General features: G+C 35.7%; 2 protein-coding genes across 2 annotated transcripts; both read left to right on the top strand.

The window, feature by feature from the left end:
• The first annotated feature begins 16726 nt into the window (after positions 1–16726).
• LOC105619589 lies at positions 16727–18926 on the top strand. Its single transcript, XM_012201107.1, has 4 exons — positions 16727–16790; positions 18020–18196; positions 18632–18746; positions 18812–18926. The coding sequence occupies exons 1-4, from the start codon at positions 16727–16729 to the stop codon at positions 18924–18926; spliced, it is 471 nt and encodes a 156-aa protein (XP_012056497.1).
• A 783-nt stretch (positions 18927–19709) lies between these two features.
• LOC105619712 lies at positions 19710–21379 on the top strand. The gene is made up of 3 exons (XM_012201230.1): positions 19710–19871; positions 20124–20306; positions 21215–21379. The coding sequence occupies exons 1-3, from the start codon at positions 19710–19712 to the stop codon at positions 21377–21379; spliced, it is 510 nt and encodes a 169-aa protein (XP_012056620.1).
• The last annotated feature ends 53 nt before the right edge of the window (positions 21380–21432 follow it).

Raw genomic sequence — 21432 nt, 5'->3', positions numbered from 1 at the left:
TACTCAACCGAATCGCTCACAACATATCCTATTCATATCATCCACCCACTTTATATCACCGTGCGCCTTCTTCATCATGCACAACCGGCGAAAAAGGGGAACCGGAACAGACCTTAACGTCTATTTGGTTCACGGAAGAAGCTGTCACCCTTCCCAATTCGGAACTCTTCCCTTAAGGGGAGAATTTCGAGATCTCTCTAGTCAATGCAATCCATTAATCCTTTTTTTTCTCTAATTTGCAGGTTTATTCTTCGTCGAAATCTAATTATTTTTTTTATAAAAGACATAACGAAGAATTATCATGTTACATAATTTATAAATATAAATTCCAATAAGTTATAAATATTTGAAATGAAGCCTAATTCAATAATCGTCGAATTAAAGTTGTTTCGTCCGATTGTCCGATCATTAGACTAGATGGAGTTTGGGGCAAATTAAGGCATTGTCCGTCCCCAACAGGGACGTCGGTCAATTGATAATGCTCATATCTCGAATGTGGATCATATTGTGCCTACTACGTATAATGCATATCGTGCCATGCATACGATATCGATTCCAATCGATCTCGCGAACTGCGGATGCAAAAAAAATTTCTCTTTCTAGGGATATCTACCTATATGGATCACGAGGAACACGTGGTAGCCTCATTAATGAAGAGACGAAAGTCGTTTCTCGTAAAAGAGTCGGCGGCACGCGCCATCGGGGCGGGGTGTCAGCTGGTGAAGAATACCGATCGGTACCCATACGTCCTCAATTCGATGCAGCAGGTTTTTATCTCCGCTCAGTATCTTCCATTCCCGAAGAACTCGCTACCGACATGACGAAATAAACGATGATCCGTTTAATCAGTCAATTCATTGTTCGGCAAATATTTTTTTTTTCAAGCAAATTTCTCCATTTTTAAATAATCACTATCTTGAATGAAAAGAACAAATATGAAAGAAATAAACGGCACTTTAAAAAGGTAATTTTCGAACACCTCAAAGGATCCACGATATAATCGCAAGCCTAGAGAAAAGGTTCAATGCCCTTCGAGCTTTTGGAGCCCATCAACTCACCCTCCTTCTCGTTCCCCAGCATCTCCGTTCTCCCTATACCATCACCGTCGTCTTAAGTGTCTCCTACACCCTATATTTATCCCCACCATGATATCCATGCTGCCACGCGCCACCATGCTCCGTTGTCTTCTCGCCAACATCATGTCTCTCTTTCTCTCAGCAGCCGCCGCTCTCATCCCTCCCCCTCCCTTCTCCTTCATTCGGACGGAGGCTCCAGCTCTCGAGGTCGAAATTCTCAACATCTGTCGTACCTCCTACCACTGTCGCCGTTAATACGTTCCCTTGGTAACAGCAGCAACATCCCAACGATCCCTCTCGCCCCGCTTCCTGTAATCCTCAAACTTCTCGCGGATAGAAGTCGGAAAGAGGAGCTTCTGATCTTGTTTCTCGTCTGCACGGAGATCAACTTAACTTCCCGGAGAATTATTCAGTTACGTTACGCGCGAATTCCATTCACAGAAGACGCGAATTGATGTCGCGGACTAAAGCGCTCGACGTAAGAAAGGATTTCTCCAAAGTTACTCAAAGTTTCCCCGAACTTATTACAGTTTCGAAGCGTCAACTGAGTTACTGAGATACTCGCGATACTCGCAGAACCCGTTGCAGACGAGACCTTAAAGTCCTTCCATTGATTTACTTTGAAACCGTCAGGAAAGTTTGTGCCATTCGCGTCATTGGAACCAAGGACCAACTGCACACGACCGAGCTTTTGTTGCAGAGGGCAACGTGTACAAGTAAAAAGAAAACCTACAACGATTCGCCCGCGACGACGCGGGTACATGCCACGTTTAAGTTTATTATGCCGTGCAAGTTTATTTCCTGACCAGGTCGGCATCTCCCCGTGATCAGGAGGCGATTCGAGGACGTCGGTCAAGCCGGACTCGACAACATCTGCCTGTTCGTTGTGGCAGGTGGCGACTTATCCTCTTCTCTCCTCACTCGGTCCGCCTTTCGCAAACGTGCTCCCGTACTCGCTTCGTCCTCGTCGCATCCCCGTCACGTGATTCCTCTTCTCCGTCACTCTCGCCCGTTCCGTATGTATTTCTTTTCGGTGAACGACGTGCCACGCGACAACGGTACGGCAGGCGCGTGTCGGAATCGCCACCATGGCGGGGGGAAAATGGCGCACAACGTCTTAAGGGAGGCTGCGCTCATACACGACTGGTAATTACAAGCATGACGCAAATTCTTATTACCGCCGTCAATTTCTGCGATCTTTTATCGCTAGCCTCTCGTTATAAAAGAAAAAAAGGGAATATGAAAAGAAAGGAAAGACGATATTCAATTCGGAAAGTGATCCAAATTAACTCGTGACTTGCGGTATATGTTATATATATTTTGATATTTCCCTATGAAATCCCAGTTTCCCAAAAATCCCTTTCTAGTTTTTTGTCATGAGTTAAATTACAAAGTTGACAACCAAAGAAAGAAAAGAACTGTCTCTTTGAGAAAAGAGGCGAGCATCGGACGCTCTTCGTTACTCAATTTACAGTCGAGAAATATACATGTGCGTGCGCACAATGTGACAGACTCACCACAAACAGGTGGTTGGAAAAAAAAAACATTTCTCTTCGAGTCACTCGGAGCACGAGTTTGCTTTCTGCAACACTTGCAGAAAGAAAGGATAAAGAACGCACAATGTGTCCTTTACAATTAGCCAGGTGGTAATTAAGGGGATATTCTTATTTGTAAGGCTAAAAATTGTATGATTATTCCTATATATTATATAGGAATTTTTATAAAAGAAATGAATAATATATATATAATATATATAATATATACATATATATTAATACGAAATTTTTTGAAACTTTATTTGTACAAAATAGATATTTGTAAAAATTATTGAACAAAATAAAAATTATTTTTTTCCATGTATCATACAAAAAAAAATACGTAAGACGGATAAAAAAATTTCTTTTTAACGCGTCATTCCATTAGTTCTAGTAGCCCGAAACCAAAAAATCAAAGAAATTATTAAATTTTGTAAGAGTTACACTATTACTGGAATTAGAATATAAGAAAAAAATTGAAAATTGTTGAAATGGAAATGTTTTGAAAAATGGTATTGATTTTCACCTATAAATTTGTTTTCGTTTTTTTTTATATAATAAAATGGAATAATCGTAAATTAAATTCTGTAGTAATAAAAGAACATACACTAACACGTAAAAATTCAAGTCGATTGGACGCTTAATTCTCGAAATGTCAACGCGGTTGAAAAATGCTGTTTTGAGAAAAATGCGTTGAAAGTTTCAACTACGATTTACGAATAAATTGTAAAACCTACAGCTATCTCAGCCTAATCAACTATTCCTAGTCCGTACAGCAATCCTTCCTCTCATTCATAAAATTGATTTAACAGAAATATAAAAAGAGATAGAAATAAGCAGATGGTCCTTTTGTTCGAGTAATAACAATCAGAGATCCGCACGGCGGACCAAAACTCTAGGGTGCCTAATCTCTACCTGCGGACCATTTTAATAAACAATGAATAATTCAGTTATTTTATTTCTATGAACAGCTTTGGTAATATATTTTCAAGACCATCAACTTTCCGAAAATGCAATAAAAACAAATCGATTTTTTTGACCCGACAAACTAGAATAATTTAACCCTCCTCCCTTAATTTAACGTCGAACAACAATGTTCATACGTATGATAAAATGAAGTATTTTTCTCGTATAAATTATTAGCGTTCTTTTTGCTTTCGTCATACAAGTGGAATTAGAGAGCCAGGAAATAATTCAGAAGGTTAGAACGCCCGATGCACGCATCGTCTGATTCTTAAAGATCACAATTATAAAAAAATAACAGAATCTATCACTAAAAAAAAATGTTCTCGTTAAATCAACAAAAAGATCTAACCAAAATGGCATTTGGTGAAGCCAAACAGAATTTCTGATTATGATAAAGCCTCATCAAAATATCTGATTAGACCTTTTTGTTTAACCACATCATTTTTCTCTGTGTTTTTTACTGTCGATAGAAGAAATTATATGTCAGAAAAATGGTCAAAAAGGTTGCCAAATGGTAATTACGACACGCAGAACGAGCAGAAAGATATAACGGGACAGTGTGAAGTTTTTTAAGTCGTCTTAAATTTAGACGACCACGTCGCATTCTAAATTTAGTTCCGTTCATGTCGATTATTGCTCGCACGAGTGTGTTCCGGAAATTCATTCATCGATCCGCATCGCCGCAGACTTCCATAATTTTATAAGAAACTCCAAATAATTAATTTCAATTCTGCAGAAATTCAGTGAAAAAAATCATAAAATATAAATCTACTTTGTATTCGTCAGCAATATCAAGTCACTTGTCACAAAGGATTTAGTCGACAAGGGAGTCCGAATGAGTCGCACTGGACAGGACGTGTCTCAGAACCTAACATACCGTAAATTTCCGAAAGGGAGGGTGGACGCGTACTTGAATAACGAAGGGGTTAATTCTGATCATTAGCACTCGCTTGCGCTACGTGGACAATTGCTGCTGTTCCCACTGTTTGTTCCCGCGACAATAATGAATTATGACGTTTTGAATCTGTGCACGCATGTTTCACCCCTTCAATGTTCTTCGAAAAAAAATCGCAAAAAAACGTGAGCCCAGATTCATGTGGGGGTCGATGTGCATTCGTATGCGAAGTAAATTTTAAACAGTAATATTTGAGAGACACGAATTATGATATGAATATGCGAATTCTCTAACGAAAATTTTACATTACACGGAATTTTCTTTTAAAATTTATTCTGAAAATATAATAATTGCGGTGCATACAATATTTTAAAGATTTTTACCATTCACTTTAATAAAATTAATCAAACTTATTTTATATTTTATTGTAATTTTATTAATAAATAAGAGATTTACATAAAATTCTTCGAAATATAATGTTATCCCACGACTATCATATTATCAGGGTAACTCTAAAAAAAAATTATCTTCATATATATTTGATTTAATAATAATAATCTTTTGTTCAATATTAGCTTTGTTTTTAAAATATTTAATACAACAGATTGAAAAAAATTGATATTGTGCGCAGCTCACTTCTTGTGATATAAATTGATTAATTAAATAATTATATAATTCGTACACAATTCATATAAAAAGATTCATATTCCATCTCCACCATGAGATAGATAGAATATATTTATCCACTTCTCGGTATATTATGAGATAAAAGTAACGAAGCAATCATTTTTGCCATTTATTTAAATAGAATGCTTATTCGCATCGAGATAAATTATTAGTTAATTATAATAAAAAATTATTACGGAATTATTCAAAATGAATTGAATACATTAAAAAATCAAGTGTTTAATTTTAAGATATTAAAATGTTTTAATCTCCGTTTTTTTTTAAATACTTAAAAATGTTTTAATTTAAATTTTTTCAATAAACAAAACACTATGTTGTTTGGATTTAAACAAGGATTTAAAACACTATGCGTGTCTTAAATTTATATTTTAAAATTAAATACTTCTTTTTTCAAGTGAACTTGTGCAGAAAATTTAAATATGTTGTTATGATATAATGCTGAAAAAAATTCATGCTTACGCGAAAAAGAACCCCGACTTTCGAGTGAGCATTTGTTTCTTTTCCTCAGCCAAGCTTTCTGCCACGATCCCATCAAGTTTGTACAAGGGTTTCTGTAATTTCGAGGGTTTCAAGCTATAACAAAGGATAAAATTTTTTGCTCTCAGTTTTCTTCTCTCTCTCCGATCTCTCGATCGACATTTTATTTTTCCTTCAATCTCGACATGCACATTGACTTTGACATTCACCCACACACGTGGAAACGTGCGCACGCGTTTTAACTGCAGCGAGAGCGAATAAGCCCACATAATTAATTGCGAGGCAGGCAAGATAAAAGCTTCAGTTCGGGCGTTTCCTCGCGTGATATCGATCCGCGTCTCGAGCACTCTATTTAAATAAAGAGCGAAAGTAATTGCTTCGTTACTTTCATCTCACGAAGGAGTCGGAGTATGAATTCTTTTAAATAGAGTTCGACATTTTGCAACAACGACGTCTTATTTGAAAGACGTCATTTTATCACGTCTTAAAACGAGAAGTTTCGTTTAACTTTCTGAGAAGAATTCAAGAGTTAAATCGCGGTTGGATATCCACAACGGTCGGCGTCGTTAAAAGCGAGAGAAAATGAGAAGAGCGGCGACAGTGGCGGCGGACGGATAGTTCCCAAATTGTCATTCCCTCTTAAAATTAATCCACGAGGGTTGCAAATAGCCGGTGGGCTTGACGTGCGGCCAATTGCTTCGCGCGTGAATTCCGCGGATGCATTTTCGCCGATTCTAACGGCCGGCAGCGGACAATGCTGAGTCGCACAGGCGTTGTCAACGGGGGCGAGCGAAAGGGGACAAGCGCGGAAGAAAAAGCCTTTTGCTCTTTGGCTTCGGCATCGACGACGGACGAGGACGAGGGACGGATGGGAGAGCGAGTATCGCGCGATTCGCGCCCCGTGGCACGATAGGAACCTTTTCCAATTGACGTCATAGACACGCTCTTTTGCCCTTTTTTTCACCCCACTTCTTGCCCCGCCGTCGAGTTAAGAATAACAACGTGGCGGGATCGCTATGTGTTGCAACGCACTGGGAATAGACGGTGGCCGACTACCGGCTACCGTCACTGAATCGACTGTGTCGGCCGTGTTGCCACTCGGGCCGAGAATACGAAATATCTCACAAATCATGAACATGTAATTTTAACAAGAAATTCCCCCATGAATTTGAAGTCGGGATTTCCTATAGGAAAAACGTCGAGTAACGGATGATCTTCCAGGAGTTGGGTACAAGAATGATGGAAAGAGAGGAAGATCTTTTACGAATTTAAGCTTCAAGGGTCGCAACATCAGTCTTCAATTTATTTCAGTGCTTATTTTTTAACAGAATTTTAAAGTTTAATTTCACAGATACATAGAAAATTAGAATGCTGAGTATAATATAAAATATTATAAATACTACTCAAACAAGAAATAGGGAACACATTCGAACACGCTCAAAATTGTGCAATATTCAGAACACCGTAACTCGGTGAAAAATCGCAGACAAAAATATCATAAAAGCATTTGAAAACTTGAAATCTCTACTTTTTTAAAATCCGTAATTAATATTTCAATTTGACTGATCCTTTATGAAGCTATAATTCAAATGAATATCCGTCAAATCTGAACATTTTGTACAAATTTTACAAGGTCTAAAGAATGAATCCTTATCTCTGAATTGTTTTTTTATGATATTTTCGTTTTGTTCTACATTGAAGCAAAAGTGATCATTTTTGAACGTTCAATAACTCGATGAAAAAAAATCGTACAATGCTCAATAAAAAAGCAATTCGAAGGTAAAGATTCATTCTTCGACTGCTGTAAACCGCATTTTGTGTAATTTTTACTTCACGCCATAGATCTTTATAAAATTTGGACAAAATTTTCAGATTTAACGCACGAAAAAAAACACAATTAAAAATTTCACTGATTCAGCAAATCTACAGTCATAACATGTAAACAGTTAATTTTCTATATTAAAATAGCAAACTCCAATATTCATTTGTGTCCATATAGCTCCATAAAAAATTAGTCAGATTGAAATATCAATTACGGATTTCGAAAATAGAGATTTCAAGCTTTCTAATGATTTTTTTGTCTGCGATGATTTTTCACCGAGTCACGATTCTGAATATTGCACAATTTTGAACGTGTTTCCTATTTTTTGTTGAACAATAGAACAGAATTCGTCGAAATTTTTGTCAAAAAAAGATTGTCTAATTTTAATTTAAAAAATTGTGATTATTTATGAATTGTTAAATATCTTTAGAATCTTTAGATACTATTTTATGATGAAAATAATGATCAATTCTATATCAATTCTATATCATGATTACTTCTACAAGATTCTCGAGGTGTTATCGATGTACGAACGATTCTTTTATGTCATCATTATCTGAAAACAAGAAGCTTAAGATAAAAGAATGAAGAGGCGGATGAAGTAATCTGTGTGTGGTGTCAGAAATAGCTATCGTCTTTAAAGCACAACCAATGTATTCTCCATTACACATTCAAGACAAGATGCACATGTCGCCAAAATATATATATTATATATACTGTTTATTTCCGCGATCGAGGATTCCCTCTCCTCGCTAGTTTCTATACTGAGAAAAATAGTTTGATTATCAACAAAACGTATGTACGATTAAATAAATTTTAAAGTTAAATCTAGCAGAATTTCTAGTTATTACAACAGAACATGAGATTTTACAACTAGAATGTTTGGTAGCTTATACTATAAGGATTAATTTAATATTTTTCAGTTGAATCAAATTTCTAGTTATATATTTACTTTACTTTAGATATTTACTTTACATATATAACATTACCAAAATTCTGGTTAATGTTAATGCACCCTAGCAGTTTTGTTATTATGCTAATCGGCATGAGTCGGGCGAATTTGTTTTGTATTGTATCCTATACTGAAGTGATCCTATAGTGGAGTAATTACTGAAAGTTTAATTGAACAAACTAATTGTAAATCGTCGTACTGTTTGAACAAGTCAGAAATTCGAAAAAGATTAAGAAGAAAAAGAAATGGAAGAGAAAATGTCTTCTCTTCTCCGCCAATGGAATATTCTATTAAAAAATAATAAAAAATAGTTAAATCAAATTAATAATTTTTTTATTAAATAAATATACATTCACATTTAATAAATATTTTAAAATTTAGTACTTTTAAAATATTATAATTTTTTTCAGTGTACTTGATGACTTGATGAATCAAATTTATTCTAACTTATTTTTAGAATAAATTTTATTTTAATTTAGAACACTTAGAGAACTTTTACATTTATCACTGAACTATAAGACTAGATCAAAAAGAGTAAACGAGAGTAAACGATATGCGAAGCACCGTTCTATTAAGAATCCGGTATAAAACAGTGGAGATAAAAATAACATCCGTAATGACCCATATTTCCTGATATTCCAACGAACATCCGAAGTTTATTGACAGATCATCGTACGAAAGTGGACGCTACTCCGATTCAATGCAGCATGTGCAGCAACGAAACGCGAGGAGATTCACTTTCGCGAAACCCAAAAATAAGGTTTGCTTACGCCTGTGTGCTATCAACGTCGCGTAACTGTCAGTTTTACCTCTATTTCGCCGTCTCGACGCTGCCGTGTTTGTACGACCTATCAATCGTGTACAAATAAATTCCCATATCAACATCTCCATAATTAGTCTTTTTATTCTTCAGACCGATCGTGCCGTTTGAACACTTTCTTTTTAAAAAAATCTTATTCGACTTAAATCCAAAAGAATCTTTGAAGCAAGAAGGAAACTCAAAAGATTTCTTTCCTTTTTGCCACAATCTTTTCTCCTCGATAGAAAAGTTTAAACTACCATAATAGTTTTCCAGCAACTTGCACGTGCAACTACCTGACTGAGTTATCAATATCATACAATACCAGCTACCTTTAGTAGTTCAGGTTGATCAACACACGCAACTGCGCCATCGAACACAATACGATCTTTCTTTCGAGGGATGTGGTTGCACCACTGACAAAAATTTCTAGAATTTTCTGCCACATCTTTTCTCGCACAAAGGCGACCTGTCTTTACAGCAAATCAGTGTGTGACGTCGCCTAAACTGATCAGCTGCGCGGCAGCCACGTGTAAGAATCTTCTGATTGAAATTTATGGGTGTCTCTTATTCTATTTTCTTGACAGCCATTGCTGAAGTATGATTTGCAATCGCGTGTGAATCTGTTCTTTGATAATTCCGTTTTTTTAACAATAACCGAGTAAAACGCGAGGCAATTTTGAGATAATCTCGAAACTCTGCCATTCCGATTTTACAGTCACATGCCTCGCAGACATCGCCGATGCATCTCCACGATAACGAAATTATCTCTCAAAGTGCAACCGCGACGGGATCCCGAGGTTGCGACGCAACCGGAATTGGATTTCCAGAGTCATTAGACTCGTGTCCCATGACGCACGAAGAAGCCTTTCCTCTTTCTTTCTTTCTCCTTTTATCTTTCGGTTTTCCCCGTCGCCGTGTAATCTCTCTTTCTCTCTTTGGGTCTCCAAAATGGCTACACACAGCCAGCGTAGCGTCTACTTGGTATAAATACATATGAGAACTGGGTCGCTGCCCTGAACCCCGGCCATCACCGTCTACGATCCTTCTTCCTCATTAATCCCCTTCCCCGGAAGTGTCGTCTACGAATCCCGAACGCGCGAATTTTTCCACGTTTTCCTTTCATAAGAGTTTAATGACGACTCCATTTCGTTAAACTCTTATTATCATTATGTATTAAAAATATAAATCCAATACTTAATTTATCAATAGTTTTTTCCTCCAATAACGTAAAGCAAGGTGTAATATTTTACTAAATCTAAATCAGTGAAATTCAACCGAAAAAGAAAGGGAATTTAAGGATTATATAATTAAAATATTGATATTTGCACGTCAGTTCCAATATATTGAATTTATAGTATACTAAAGCAAGATTAGCTAAGTTAAGGATTCCACCTATCATTGATTTTTGTAGTTTAAATGTCATTGTGAATTCATTAATTCCCAGTGATACACAGTTAGATTGATGTGACAGTGATAATCCACTGATTCAGATTTAGAGAGTATAAATAATAATTTATTAGTCTTTCTTATCTTAATTCATATCTTCTCTTCCGTTATGGATTTCAAATTTCCGATCATTTCAATTTTCCGCCGTCTCCCCTAATCTGAGTCACGCGACAGTTTAATGAATGTTTAATGAATGTCATCCACTCACATAGTCGCTTCCAAAATGTAGAGGACTTCGGTCGGAGAGATATTGGAGTTTATTAGCGTAAAAAAAGGACATTGCTCGGCTGACCGCTCGCGTGACGTCGATTAGATAATTCGATGGAAGAGAAACCCGCGCCGAGTCTGTCATGGATTTGTGCGGATGTGCAATCGCGGTTTTACTGGCAGGCCTCCGGAGGCCGGCCCCTGTGTCTGCCATATGACAATACCATCTGCAGCCCATGCCAGGCGACCAGGGTACGCCGATGATCCTGCGGGATAGGTGGCTACGCGACGGGGGTGCGGGAGCATCTTGCAAGCCTTCGAAACCCGGCCTCACGAGACGGAATCGAAAGGTGTGCTCAGACCAGAAAAGATGCAGCTGGCAAAATATCGCATAATAATCGCCAAAATGCAACGTAACGCAACGTTTATTGCGCGTATATATGATGTTGTCTTATGATAAATGATCCGGAGGTGGATTATTATATATATCGAATTGCCTGTATGGTGATGAAACGTACAAAACTTGAGTAAATTAGAATGTATTATTCTAGGAGAGAGCTATAATAATATATAAATTAAAAGAAAAATCGTTTGTTTGTACAATAAGCGTTTTACAATTTTCTAACATTAACGAGAATCGTTAATCATTTTAAGTTGATTAATAATTAGATATGCAAAAAGTAAGTGCGACATTTTATTTCAACTAAAAATATTTGCAAATAAAACTTTAATGGTAAAAATATTAACTTTATTCTATCTAATGAATTATAGTTCTAAATTAAAAAAAAATGAGAGAGGAGAGATAATGTTCTTATTACCAACGGAGCAAGATGCATCTCGGAACAGATGTCGCCTCTAGACAGCGTCCGTTAGAGATTCTCAAGTAAAAGTTCGGATACCATTTAAGTCTTTTTCATCATCTAGTTAACTTGTGGTTTTTAGGCTTAATCATGTTTAACTTGATAATAATGTAAAAATTGTGTTTTTCTAACAATAATTATCCAATAAGCAAGCTAACATTACTTGTCATCATTTTGATGTCATTCAAGATATCAAAATGACGATAAATTGCTGGGATCATTAAACTAATAGTTTGTAGTGGTAACTTTAAAAATTACTACAAAACCATCAGGTTGATTAACTATAGCTAGAAAAATACAATTTTTACATTATCAGTTTAAGTCTAACTGAAAGTTAACCAGAAAAAGAAAAATCGGGTCTGACAATTTTTGATTGATTCGCCATATATTTCAGTTTCATATTTTAGACTCAACTACGAAAAATTTAAATTTTACTGTTATTTTACAGAATTATTATTTTAAGAGTAATAATATTTATACATATAAATTATTGAGTTATTAGTAAATTTATTTAATTAATAAATCGCATAGATATTAACTTGTTTGTTTTTTTAAAAGCGCAGCAGTTAATTAATTTAAAAATGGCGGATGATATCTAAACTTTTACTTGAGAAACCTAACGTTAAAAGTAAACTACTACTAACATAAGTAATAATAAATAATAACTAAGTATATATATATATATATATATATATATATATATATATATATACATATATTTTTTTTAATCATATATTCCAAGAAATCTGACATTTTGCGTCAATAAGCTAAACGTTTAAAAAAAGTAAAAGTAAAAATAATTAATTGGAAAAAAATTCATTCAAGACCATAGATATGTTATCACGCTATCAAGTATTCGTTTACATTTTTCATTAAAAATTCAGTTATCTTTTTAAGTGCCATTAATTTACTCTTAAATTATCATTTTCATCGTTCCAAAAAAAACATTTTTTTGGATTTAAAAAAATTATTTCTAAATAAATTTTTTATTTTGCTGCGATTTAATAAATTAAATTCGTGTTTAAATATTTTCTAATTTTAATAGATGCAGCGTGTCTTCGAGTGTTTTGCAATCGGGCAATTAGTGATACTGTCAACTGATAATGACATTCTTCAAGGATTTAAATTCGTCACGTGCAGCCATGAAAAGACAACACGACGCATGACGAGCGTTTGTCATTGAAAAAAATTTTAAAAACGCAGCGAGGCAATATATAACTTTATTCGCGATTCCTACTGATGATCTATACATTCGAGTTATTGTTATCTCTATAACGTCATAATATCAAATTGAAACTTGTTCCAATTCCTGAGAAAAAAATCAGGGATTTATTTCACGCTGGCGGATGGAAAAGAACCCTAAGAGAACACTGTTCTCCAGACCAACACTACGTATGTTCTAATAGATCTGAACGTAACCTTCTTAAGAAAAATTCCACTCGATGAAGAGTACCCAGGTATTCCATCATCATCGCAACATCGGTTGCAGATCATCGGTGGTTGATCGCTCTTGATCGCTCTCGCGATTGACACATGACAAGCGGGCGCGCGTGTGCACGAAGAGGCGTTTGGCCGGCGAGCAGTACGCGATCATATTGCGAGAGAGAAAGTGTTATGATTCGAGGACTCAAGACTCACCGCTGTGCCCAGTGTTGCTTGACGATTGGCCCATCGTCGTCGTTGTCAGCCCGGCAGCGGCGGCGGCGGCAGCGGCGGCGGTGGCTGCGACAGCGGCAGACAATTGTGTCGGGTCGTAGGACAGCGGTGCTCGGGGGCGGACGTGGGTTCACGTGAAAAAGCGATCGCATGGGCGCGCGTGGAACGAACACATCGCGACAACGACGAGCGGCAGCGAGGCGGTGGATCGTGGTGGATCGCTATCAATCACGATACATGGTGCATCCGCTGGCATCCGCGGTGTCGCTACGCGACGGCGGGGCAACGAGGTGAACGAGGCGGACGACCGCACTCGCGTCTCGCACCGTTGCGCCGCCGGCGGTCGTGGACGCCGCGCGAGGTGATTGGCCCGACGACGGTGGCGCGCACGCGCGCCAATTAGCGCGCCGCTTTGAACGCGTCGCGCCGCACGCGGATAGCAACGGCGCGGCGACGCGGCGGCGGCGCGCGTGCGGTGCCGCAGCGCCGAAATTGATTCTCTCGCGATGTGATGCAGGTGTTCGTTCTGTTGGATTCTACTAGCGGCGTTTTTCCGCGGCGCTGAGGACATCCTCCTCGCGCATCCTGACTTGAGACTCATACTTCAGTCTCTGGGTTTTGCTAGCAGTTTTATTGATTTTTATCCTTCTGTTCCCTTTAATCTTTATGTTTATGAAATTGCAACGTAAACAACTTTTAATTGTATTAAACGTCAAATACATAATTGAAATTTTTATAATACCAATATATATAATTTCACAGCATACTATTAAATGCTGTACTATTATATATCATTGATTTAAATTTATACTTACAATGTAGGAGAAGATCAGGTGATATAAAACATATTTCTTCAAGATTTAATTTTCTTAGAAAAATCCTACTAAGTGTAATATATATGATATGAAACATTATTCTTATATTCTTTTAATCACTCTTTATAATCGCTCGTTTAACTGTATTTTTCTAAAAATGAAAATAAGACAAGATTTTTACATTTTTAAATGTCATTATCTTGTTCTTATAAATTAGATAGAATTGTTGATATGAGACAGAAATATTTTTTTAAACTATGTTTTCTGATAGGTTGCCTTATCGATACATATGATTTTAACTATCTTTTGTTCCGCTTTCATAGCTTTTAATCAATTTCCTAATATAAGTACTTTTCAAAAATAGAAAGCCGCTCATTCGTCTCTCTTATTGTCATTTTCTTATTTTATAAAGATATAATCTTTTGGCTTATTTTTGGCGTCAAAACAGGTCGCTTCATCAAAATTGATTCTTGATATTCAATTCTTGATTCTTGATAATCAATTTTTATCACGATATAAGAATATTCTATAGAAGAATCATGGTAAGAGTTTATTCTTACATTGTAAGAGTTCTTATATTGTAATTTTAATAACGTGATTTATTTTAACGCTAAAAATAAGCGTCAAACGTCAGCATGAATGAAATTAATACCTTAATAACTATAATAATATCGTATTCTCTTTGTCCTACTTTATCTTCCTCATATTTATTTCTAACAAAACACAGTCATCAGAAGTCTCGCTGACTGTTCACAATTGTCCGATATAACTCACTATCTCATTATCCAACTATCCGAATGACTCACGAAAAAACAACGAAACGAGCAGCTTTATAAAACAGAAAAGATTTTAAACTCAGTATTTAAAGAATAATAGATATTGTTTTGTATTGATGAAAATAAAAATGAAATTCGACTTACACCCAGTTCCACAACTCGCGGTTAACTCTTAATTAATTCAACTTATTCTTCATCTCTTTCTAATTCTTGAATATAACAATACAAATACAGAATAGAACAATTATATATAATGTTGTATAACAGTTATATGAGTTATATATATGTTATATAAATATCTATTTTGTGTTTGCTGAGTACATACAGATTCGAAATTAATTAATTATGTTATTGTATTAACTTATAATTAATATATTATTTTTCTAACTTTTTTAAATAAAATATGCATCAAGCATCTATGATCGATATTAACATAGTAATAATCTTAGCATTATAATTTGATAAGAATATAAGTATATAATTATTGATTAAATTATTTCAATCTGCTTTGAATTTATTTTTTCGTCAATACTTCTAATTTCCTTCCAATATTTTCAATCAAGTTAAATACTGTTAAACACGCTACATTATTTAATGTAAAGTTCTCGAAAATATTTTCTTGCGATTAGTAAGTTAAGTTTTTGAAAAATTCATTAGATCGTGAGAGAGAATCCAAAATTAATTAGATTAAAAATTCAGAAATTATCTTAGCTTATATATTATCACGTCTTCAGACAAGACTTAAAAAAATTATTTATCTAAATGTATATTTATGATCTAATATATAGATATTTAATTGACTTTCCGCACACAATCTTTATATAAATATTTAATTTAATTTTTTAAAGACTGTAATAGATTGAGTCTCATCTTTTAAGGAATGATCTTTCAATTATTTCAAATGACATATCTGTTCAGTTATCCTTGAATTCGTCATTCTTTTAAATCATTAATCATCATTAATTTTATGTTCAAATTCTATGAAATCTCCTGCACATTTGTTTCATATATTCCACTTTTCGATTGATCTTAGCTCTTAGTCTTACCGAAAGAAATGGAAACATATGAGGGCTTAGATTCTTCTAGCATCTTGAAGATATCAAGTCACAATATATTTAGCGCACTGCAGACAAATCATTTGAATAAGAACAAAACTAAATAAATGAACAAAAAATCATGAATTTATATACTTTCGTTAGTATTTTTTTTCACTATCGTAAATTCTAACTGCACCCACTATTCGCGTGTCGCACATATGTACGTGTCCCAGGGTGGGATCATGCGAGGAGCGTTCACAGAATGGCGTGTAAAGACCAAGTCGAGCCCGATTTCGCGATCGACGACAGATGAGGACCTACTGCCGTCGGTCGGCGATGACGACGACGTTCGACCAAAGTCCATCGATCACTCTCAAATCTTCGGCGAGGGCGAGATCGAGGTCTGTACGACGACGAGTCAGTGAATTGCCTTGGCAACCAGCCGTCAAAACATTGTATACGTTAATAACGTCAACGGAGTGCGATCGAGAGAGCCGTCCGGCCAGTCACTCGATGCCCTGTGAATCATTCTACACTGCGACGACGACCGCGACGACGTTGGACAATCGGTTGGGAACGATTGGAGAACGTCAGGTTCGCGACTGAGATGGTCTCCGGCGTGAAATCCGCTCGATATCATCATAATCCGGGATGTAGAAGCTGACGTCAACGAGAGTGCGACTCCATCGGGAACCAACGCCTCCGGGTCGCCGAAGCATGAACGTAGGGAATCCCCGGATCGTTTGTCTTGTGCTCACCGTTATCGCCTTCTTCCAAAGAGGTCGGTAGACGATTAGATACCGAAGTAGTTGCGATCTTCCGAAAATAAGCAATCGCAATCTTTCTTAATAACGAGATCTAAAGAATGATACGACTATCTGCGAATCTCGCGTGAACAAGATCGATAATCGGATTGCACACATTGCTTTCGAGGACAAGTTGTTAACGCGCGATGTGTATAGTTTGTGCTGTTTTATATATAAAAATAGCTTGCTTTGGTGCCGCTCGAGCTTCGAGACCATCTTGTAAATCACAGATCTCTCCTCGACATAAAAATTCTCTGACGACAAAAATTCTTTAATACTCGCTCCTTATCAATGGCAAGTGAAATTTTGATTCTAAAACAAAACATCCAAACGAGAGATGTCAGATTGCCAAGTTTTATTTATCATTTCTTCATTTCCTGATGATATAAAAATTCTTAAAGGGATGTCGAAGTGATCAAATTATCGATGTTATGTATAAAAATTTCCAAATTGACTGAACAGAATCAAAAATCCTTTTACAGAATTAAAATAGACGCAAAATTAGGAGGTGATGCAGGACTTTATATTAAAATAAAAAAAAAGTTAAAAACTTACTTAACTTTTTTTCGATACTTTTTTAATATAAAATCCACTGCATCACTGCACCATTTTTCTTAATATTGCATCTATTTTAATCCCGTAAAAGAATTTTTTATTTTGCTCAGTTAATTCGGAGATTTTTATACGATTATAGTGTCGATAATTTGATCACTTCAGCATCCCGTTAACATTCGTTTCTATCAATGGCGTTCAGCAGAAAAAGCAGCTTTTCAACTGTTGTAAAATTCTCTAATATAATTGGTCTTGCCCTTAATTCCTCATTGGATCCAAATGTATAAACACATTCAAGAATTTTATAACATTTTATAACAGCATTGACAAATGAAATTTTGTATCTAGAATAAAACGTTCGAGTAAACGAGATATGTCCCAAACAGAGATGTTAGATTGCCATAGTATTATTTAGTATTATTTATTGTATATAATATTATTTTATATATTGTATATAATATCATTGCATTCTTAATTTCCTGATGATGTAAAAATCCTTATCACTTGCTTCTTATCATTGACAAGAATTTTATATCTAGAACAAAACATTGGAGAGATATTTCTCCAAATACAAGAGATGTCGGGTTGCCAAGTTTTATTTACCACACTCTTTTTCGTTTCGTTTTACGAGTGCAACTTGCCTGTTCTGCAGGGTGGGCCATCGACTGTTTCAAGTGTGTCTCGATCGATGGCGACAACAAACCCTGCGATGACCCATTTCACAACAATGGGAGCCGCGCTTTCTTGGAGTCGCCCTGCTTAGGAGGTAGGAAAGGCCGGGATGGCCTCTTCCCAGCGACCGCTTGTCTCAAGATTGCCGGCGTATATGGTAATAAACCCAAGTTACCCAAGTAACATAATATACTATTTTTATTCATTTTTTTTTTATATCTTTATTATGTTAAAATCGACCGTTTCTTACAGAAATCCAATTTAAATCCAAAATTAGCAATTAATCACTTATATCTTCTAGTATTAAATCTGTGTAAGAAATGAGAATTTCACATTGATAAGTACATTAAACATTGCATCTTAAATTGACAATTCATTGACTTGGCCAATTTAATAAATTACTGGAAATTACTTATTTTGTACTAAATTAATTATTTTTATTATTATTTAATACTAGAAATTATTTCTTTTTTATTAAACTGCTTTTAATATTTAAAATAAATAATTAATTATTATCATTCAGTATTAAATTTTTGTGAGAATTTCGTGTTGATGTATATTAAATTGTATCTTAATTGACTTGACGGCTTAGATGAATCCGGTGTGACCTTGATGGTGAGGGGTTGCGCATTAGACAGCGGAACCTTGACAACGGACTCCGAGATTATCAGAATGTCCCACTGCGGTGGTTTCTATTTCGACGACAAGTAAGACAAGCTAAATATCGGAAGTCGAAATTTATCATTTTTAAACATTCACGAATACCTCGTAGGTACGTGCGCGGATGTGTGCAATCTTGCAGCGATGCGGACGCGTGCAACGCGTCGTCGAGGAATCTCGCGCCGCTGATCGTCCTTGTGTTGCCGATTCTCGCGGGACTCGCGTGATCCATTTACACTCCGCGACGCGAGTGCAATCAGACGTTTTTTCGAGAACTGACCGATTTGAGTTACAAAATTCATTGTTAATACTGAAAATCTATAGCACACGTTATGAGTATTATAGATTTTCAGTATTAACACTGAATTCAGGATTAGAAGAAATCGACGAACGACATTGAGAAATTACAACAGCGAGTGCGTTGTAATGGTTATTAACGATGATCTTTCTCATTAAATCTTATAATATGATTAAGCAGACCACATAGTGAATATACTGCCAGATTTTGATTAATAAGCTATAGTCTCATTATTTTCAAGCAGCAATCCACGCGCCATTTATTCTAGCTATCACTTTATATATATATATATATATATATGTGCGATACATTGATTGTAATTACAGCTTCATATTGCTTTATATCAATAAAACAGATTTTGAAATTGTTAAATGAATCCTCTTATTCATAATCTGTTCTTATTTTAAGATTGTCTTAATATTGAAAAATATTAATTAATGTGATTGGCTTATCTTAAGAATGTACTTACTTAAGATAATCTTAAATATAATAACATATCTCCCGATCTTTGTCCTTTTTCTCGTAAGAAATATGCAGACAATTTCAGACAGCGCAATAAGCTCCATTGCTTTTTGTTTTATTCAAATTAACCACCTACTCCTCTAACTCTCTCTGTCTTTCTCTATTATTTTGGACGATTGACACGATTGCTTCAGTTTTAATTCGTGAAATTTTTATGGCAAAGTATAAATCTTAACAGTAATGACTGATCATGAAAAACCAAATATCCAGTATCTCCGATCAATTTGTAAATCTTTTATGGCAAGTCGCTTGTTGGATCTGGGAGACCATCGAACTCATCCTGATCATCATATTTGATTGCTTAGCGAGGCTAGTTGAACTAATACTCGTGATGATGAAATTAATATTTCAGGTGACAATAATGCGCTTATACTTATAATTACATTTTAAATATATTGTGAATACGATTGTATATCCATCAATTCAAAACAAAGGTTAAATAGATAAAAATACCTTTTTAAAATGGAATTAGAGTCTGGAATTAGAGTCGCATTTTCTAATTTATTTCAAGTAATCGGAAGTATGCAATAAGAAGATATATATATTCATATACACATCCTATTTGAGGAGAACCTGTAAGAATATTAAATAATTGGATTTTTAGGTGATCTGCTTTATTCGAGATTTGTGCATCGACGCGATGCAGACCTTTGCCAATGTTTTTCGAGGAATCGTTAATGTCATTAGCAACATCAGCTGCGATGACGTCGAGGACTTTGCTTCTGCCTGCATTGTCATTGTCTTATGTACCGGGGCCGTTAAGATGTTCATGAATCTTCTTAAGAGGGTACATACCAAGTATCTCGCGATAATTATTATTGTCAACAATGGCGAATCAACGATTCGCACCCGATAATCCGAAGGGTTAAGAGTCGCTCGCAAATTAGTAAACAATCGCACTTATCAGTTTTGAGCTCTACAGAAAGTACATAAAAAAATTGTTATTTTTATGTCTTATATCTGAGATACCTGAATTTTTAACGCTCCAAGTTTCAAAGAATGTAATTCCATTTTATTTCCCAATCGAAGCCAAAACGGGACTTCCCGCACTTAAAAAATAAAAAAAGGAAAAATCTTTTCTAATTTAAATTACTGTTTATGCAACAATCAAAATTTTTTATAAGATAAAATATATCTTAAAAATAAGTCTCATTTTGGCCGATACTGTTCCCTATTACCATCATTATATTGTGCGATCGCTTGCAAATGTGGTACCCTGCTTTTTAGAATTGTCAAACAAGGTGAAGTGCTTTAAATCGTTCGTGCGCGTGTCTCGCAAGGAATACCGCTGCCGTCGGTGTGACATGGGAAAACTACGGTGCAAAAACCAGGTAAACTACTTTGTAGACTACTCTTGCGACTGATATCAATCAAGATTTAGAGATCCGCGCGTGGTCGCATGGTGCATTATCTGGTTTTTGATCCGACAGAACGTCGCGTTAAACATTCATTTAACGCGGACGTTTTTAACGGCTCTTTGTTTATATTTTACATATAAATACAAAACTTACCCAACGGCGAGATTATTTTATCATAAGAATCATCGGAATGCAGAAAAAATAGACTTATTGCTGTGATTTGAAGATTGCAAACTTGATGATATGTACTGCGATTTCTTATTTTCGTAAAAAACGACCGTGCGCATTCAATGCTTTGATACGTGTGATTGATTTCAATGTCATATCGATACTTCAGAATTCCCACACGAAGCTGTTCAATATGTTTGGGCAACACGTGACGCAAAGCGGCAATAATAACAATTCGATGGTAAGGAGTCACAGCCAGGATGCGTGTCTTCGCGAGAGAAAGACGGGCAGGAGGCCAAAGAAACGAAATAACAGGCGATATCGATCAACATAAAAGAAAAATTGATATAATTACGTAAGATTTTTCTTTGTGAAATACGAATATCT

Source organism: Atta cephalotes (genome assembly GCF_000143395.1).
Source record: "Atta cephalotes unplaced genomic scaffold scaffold00022, whole genome shotgun sequence".
Classification (NCBI taxonomy): domain Eukaryota; kingdom Metazoa; phylum Arthropoda; class Insecta; order Hymenoptera; family Formicidae; genus Atta; species Atta cephalotes.
The sequence above is the reverse complement of the archived record's forward strand: the minus strand, read 5'-3'. Positions and strand labels throughout refer to the sequence as shown.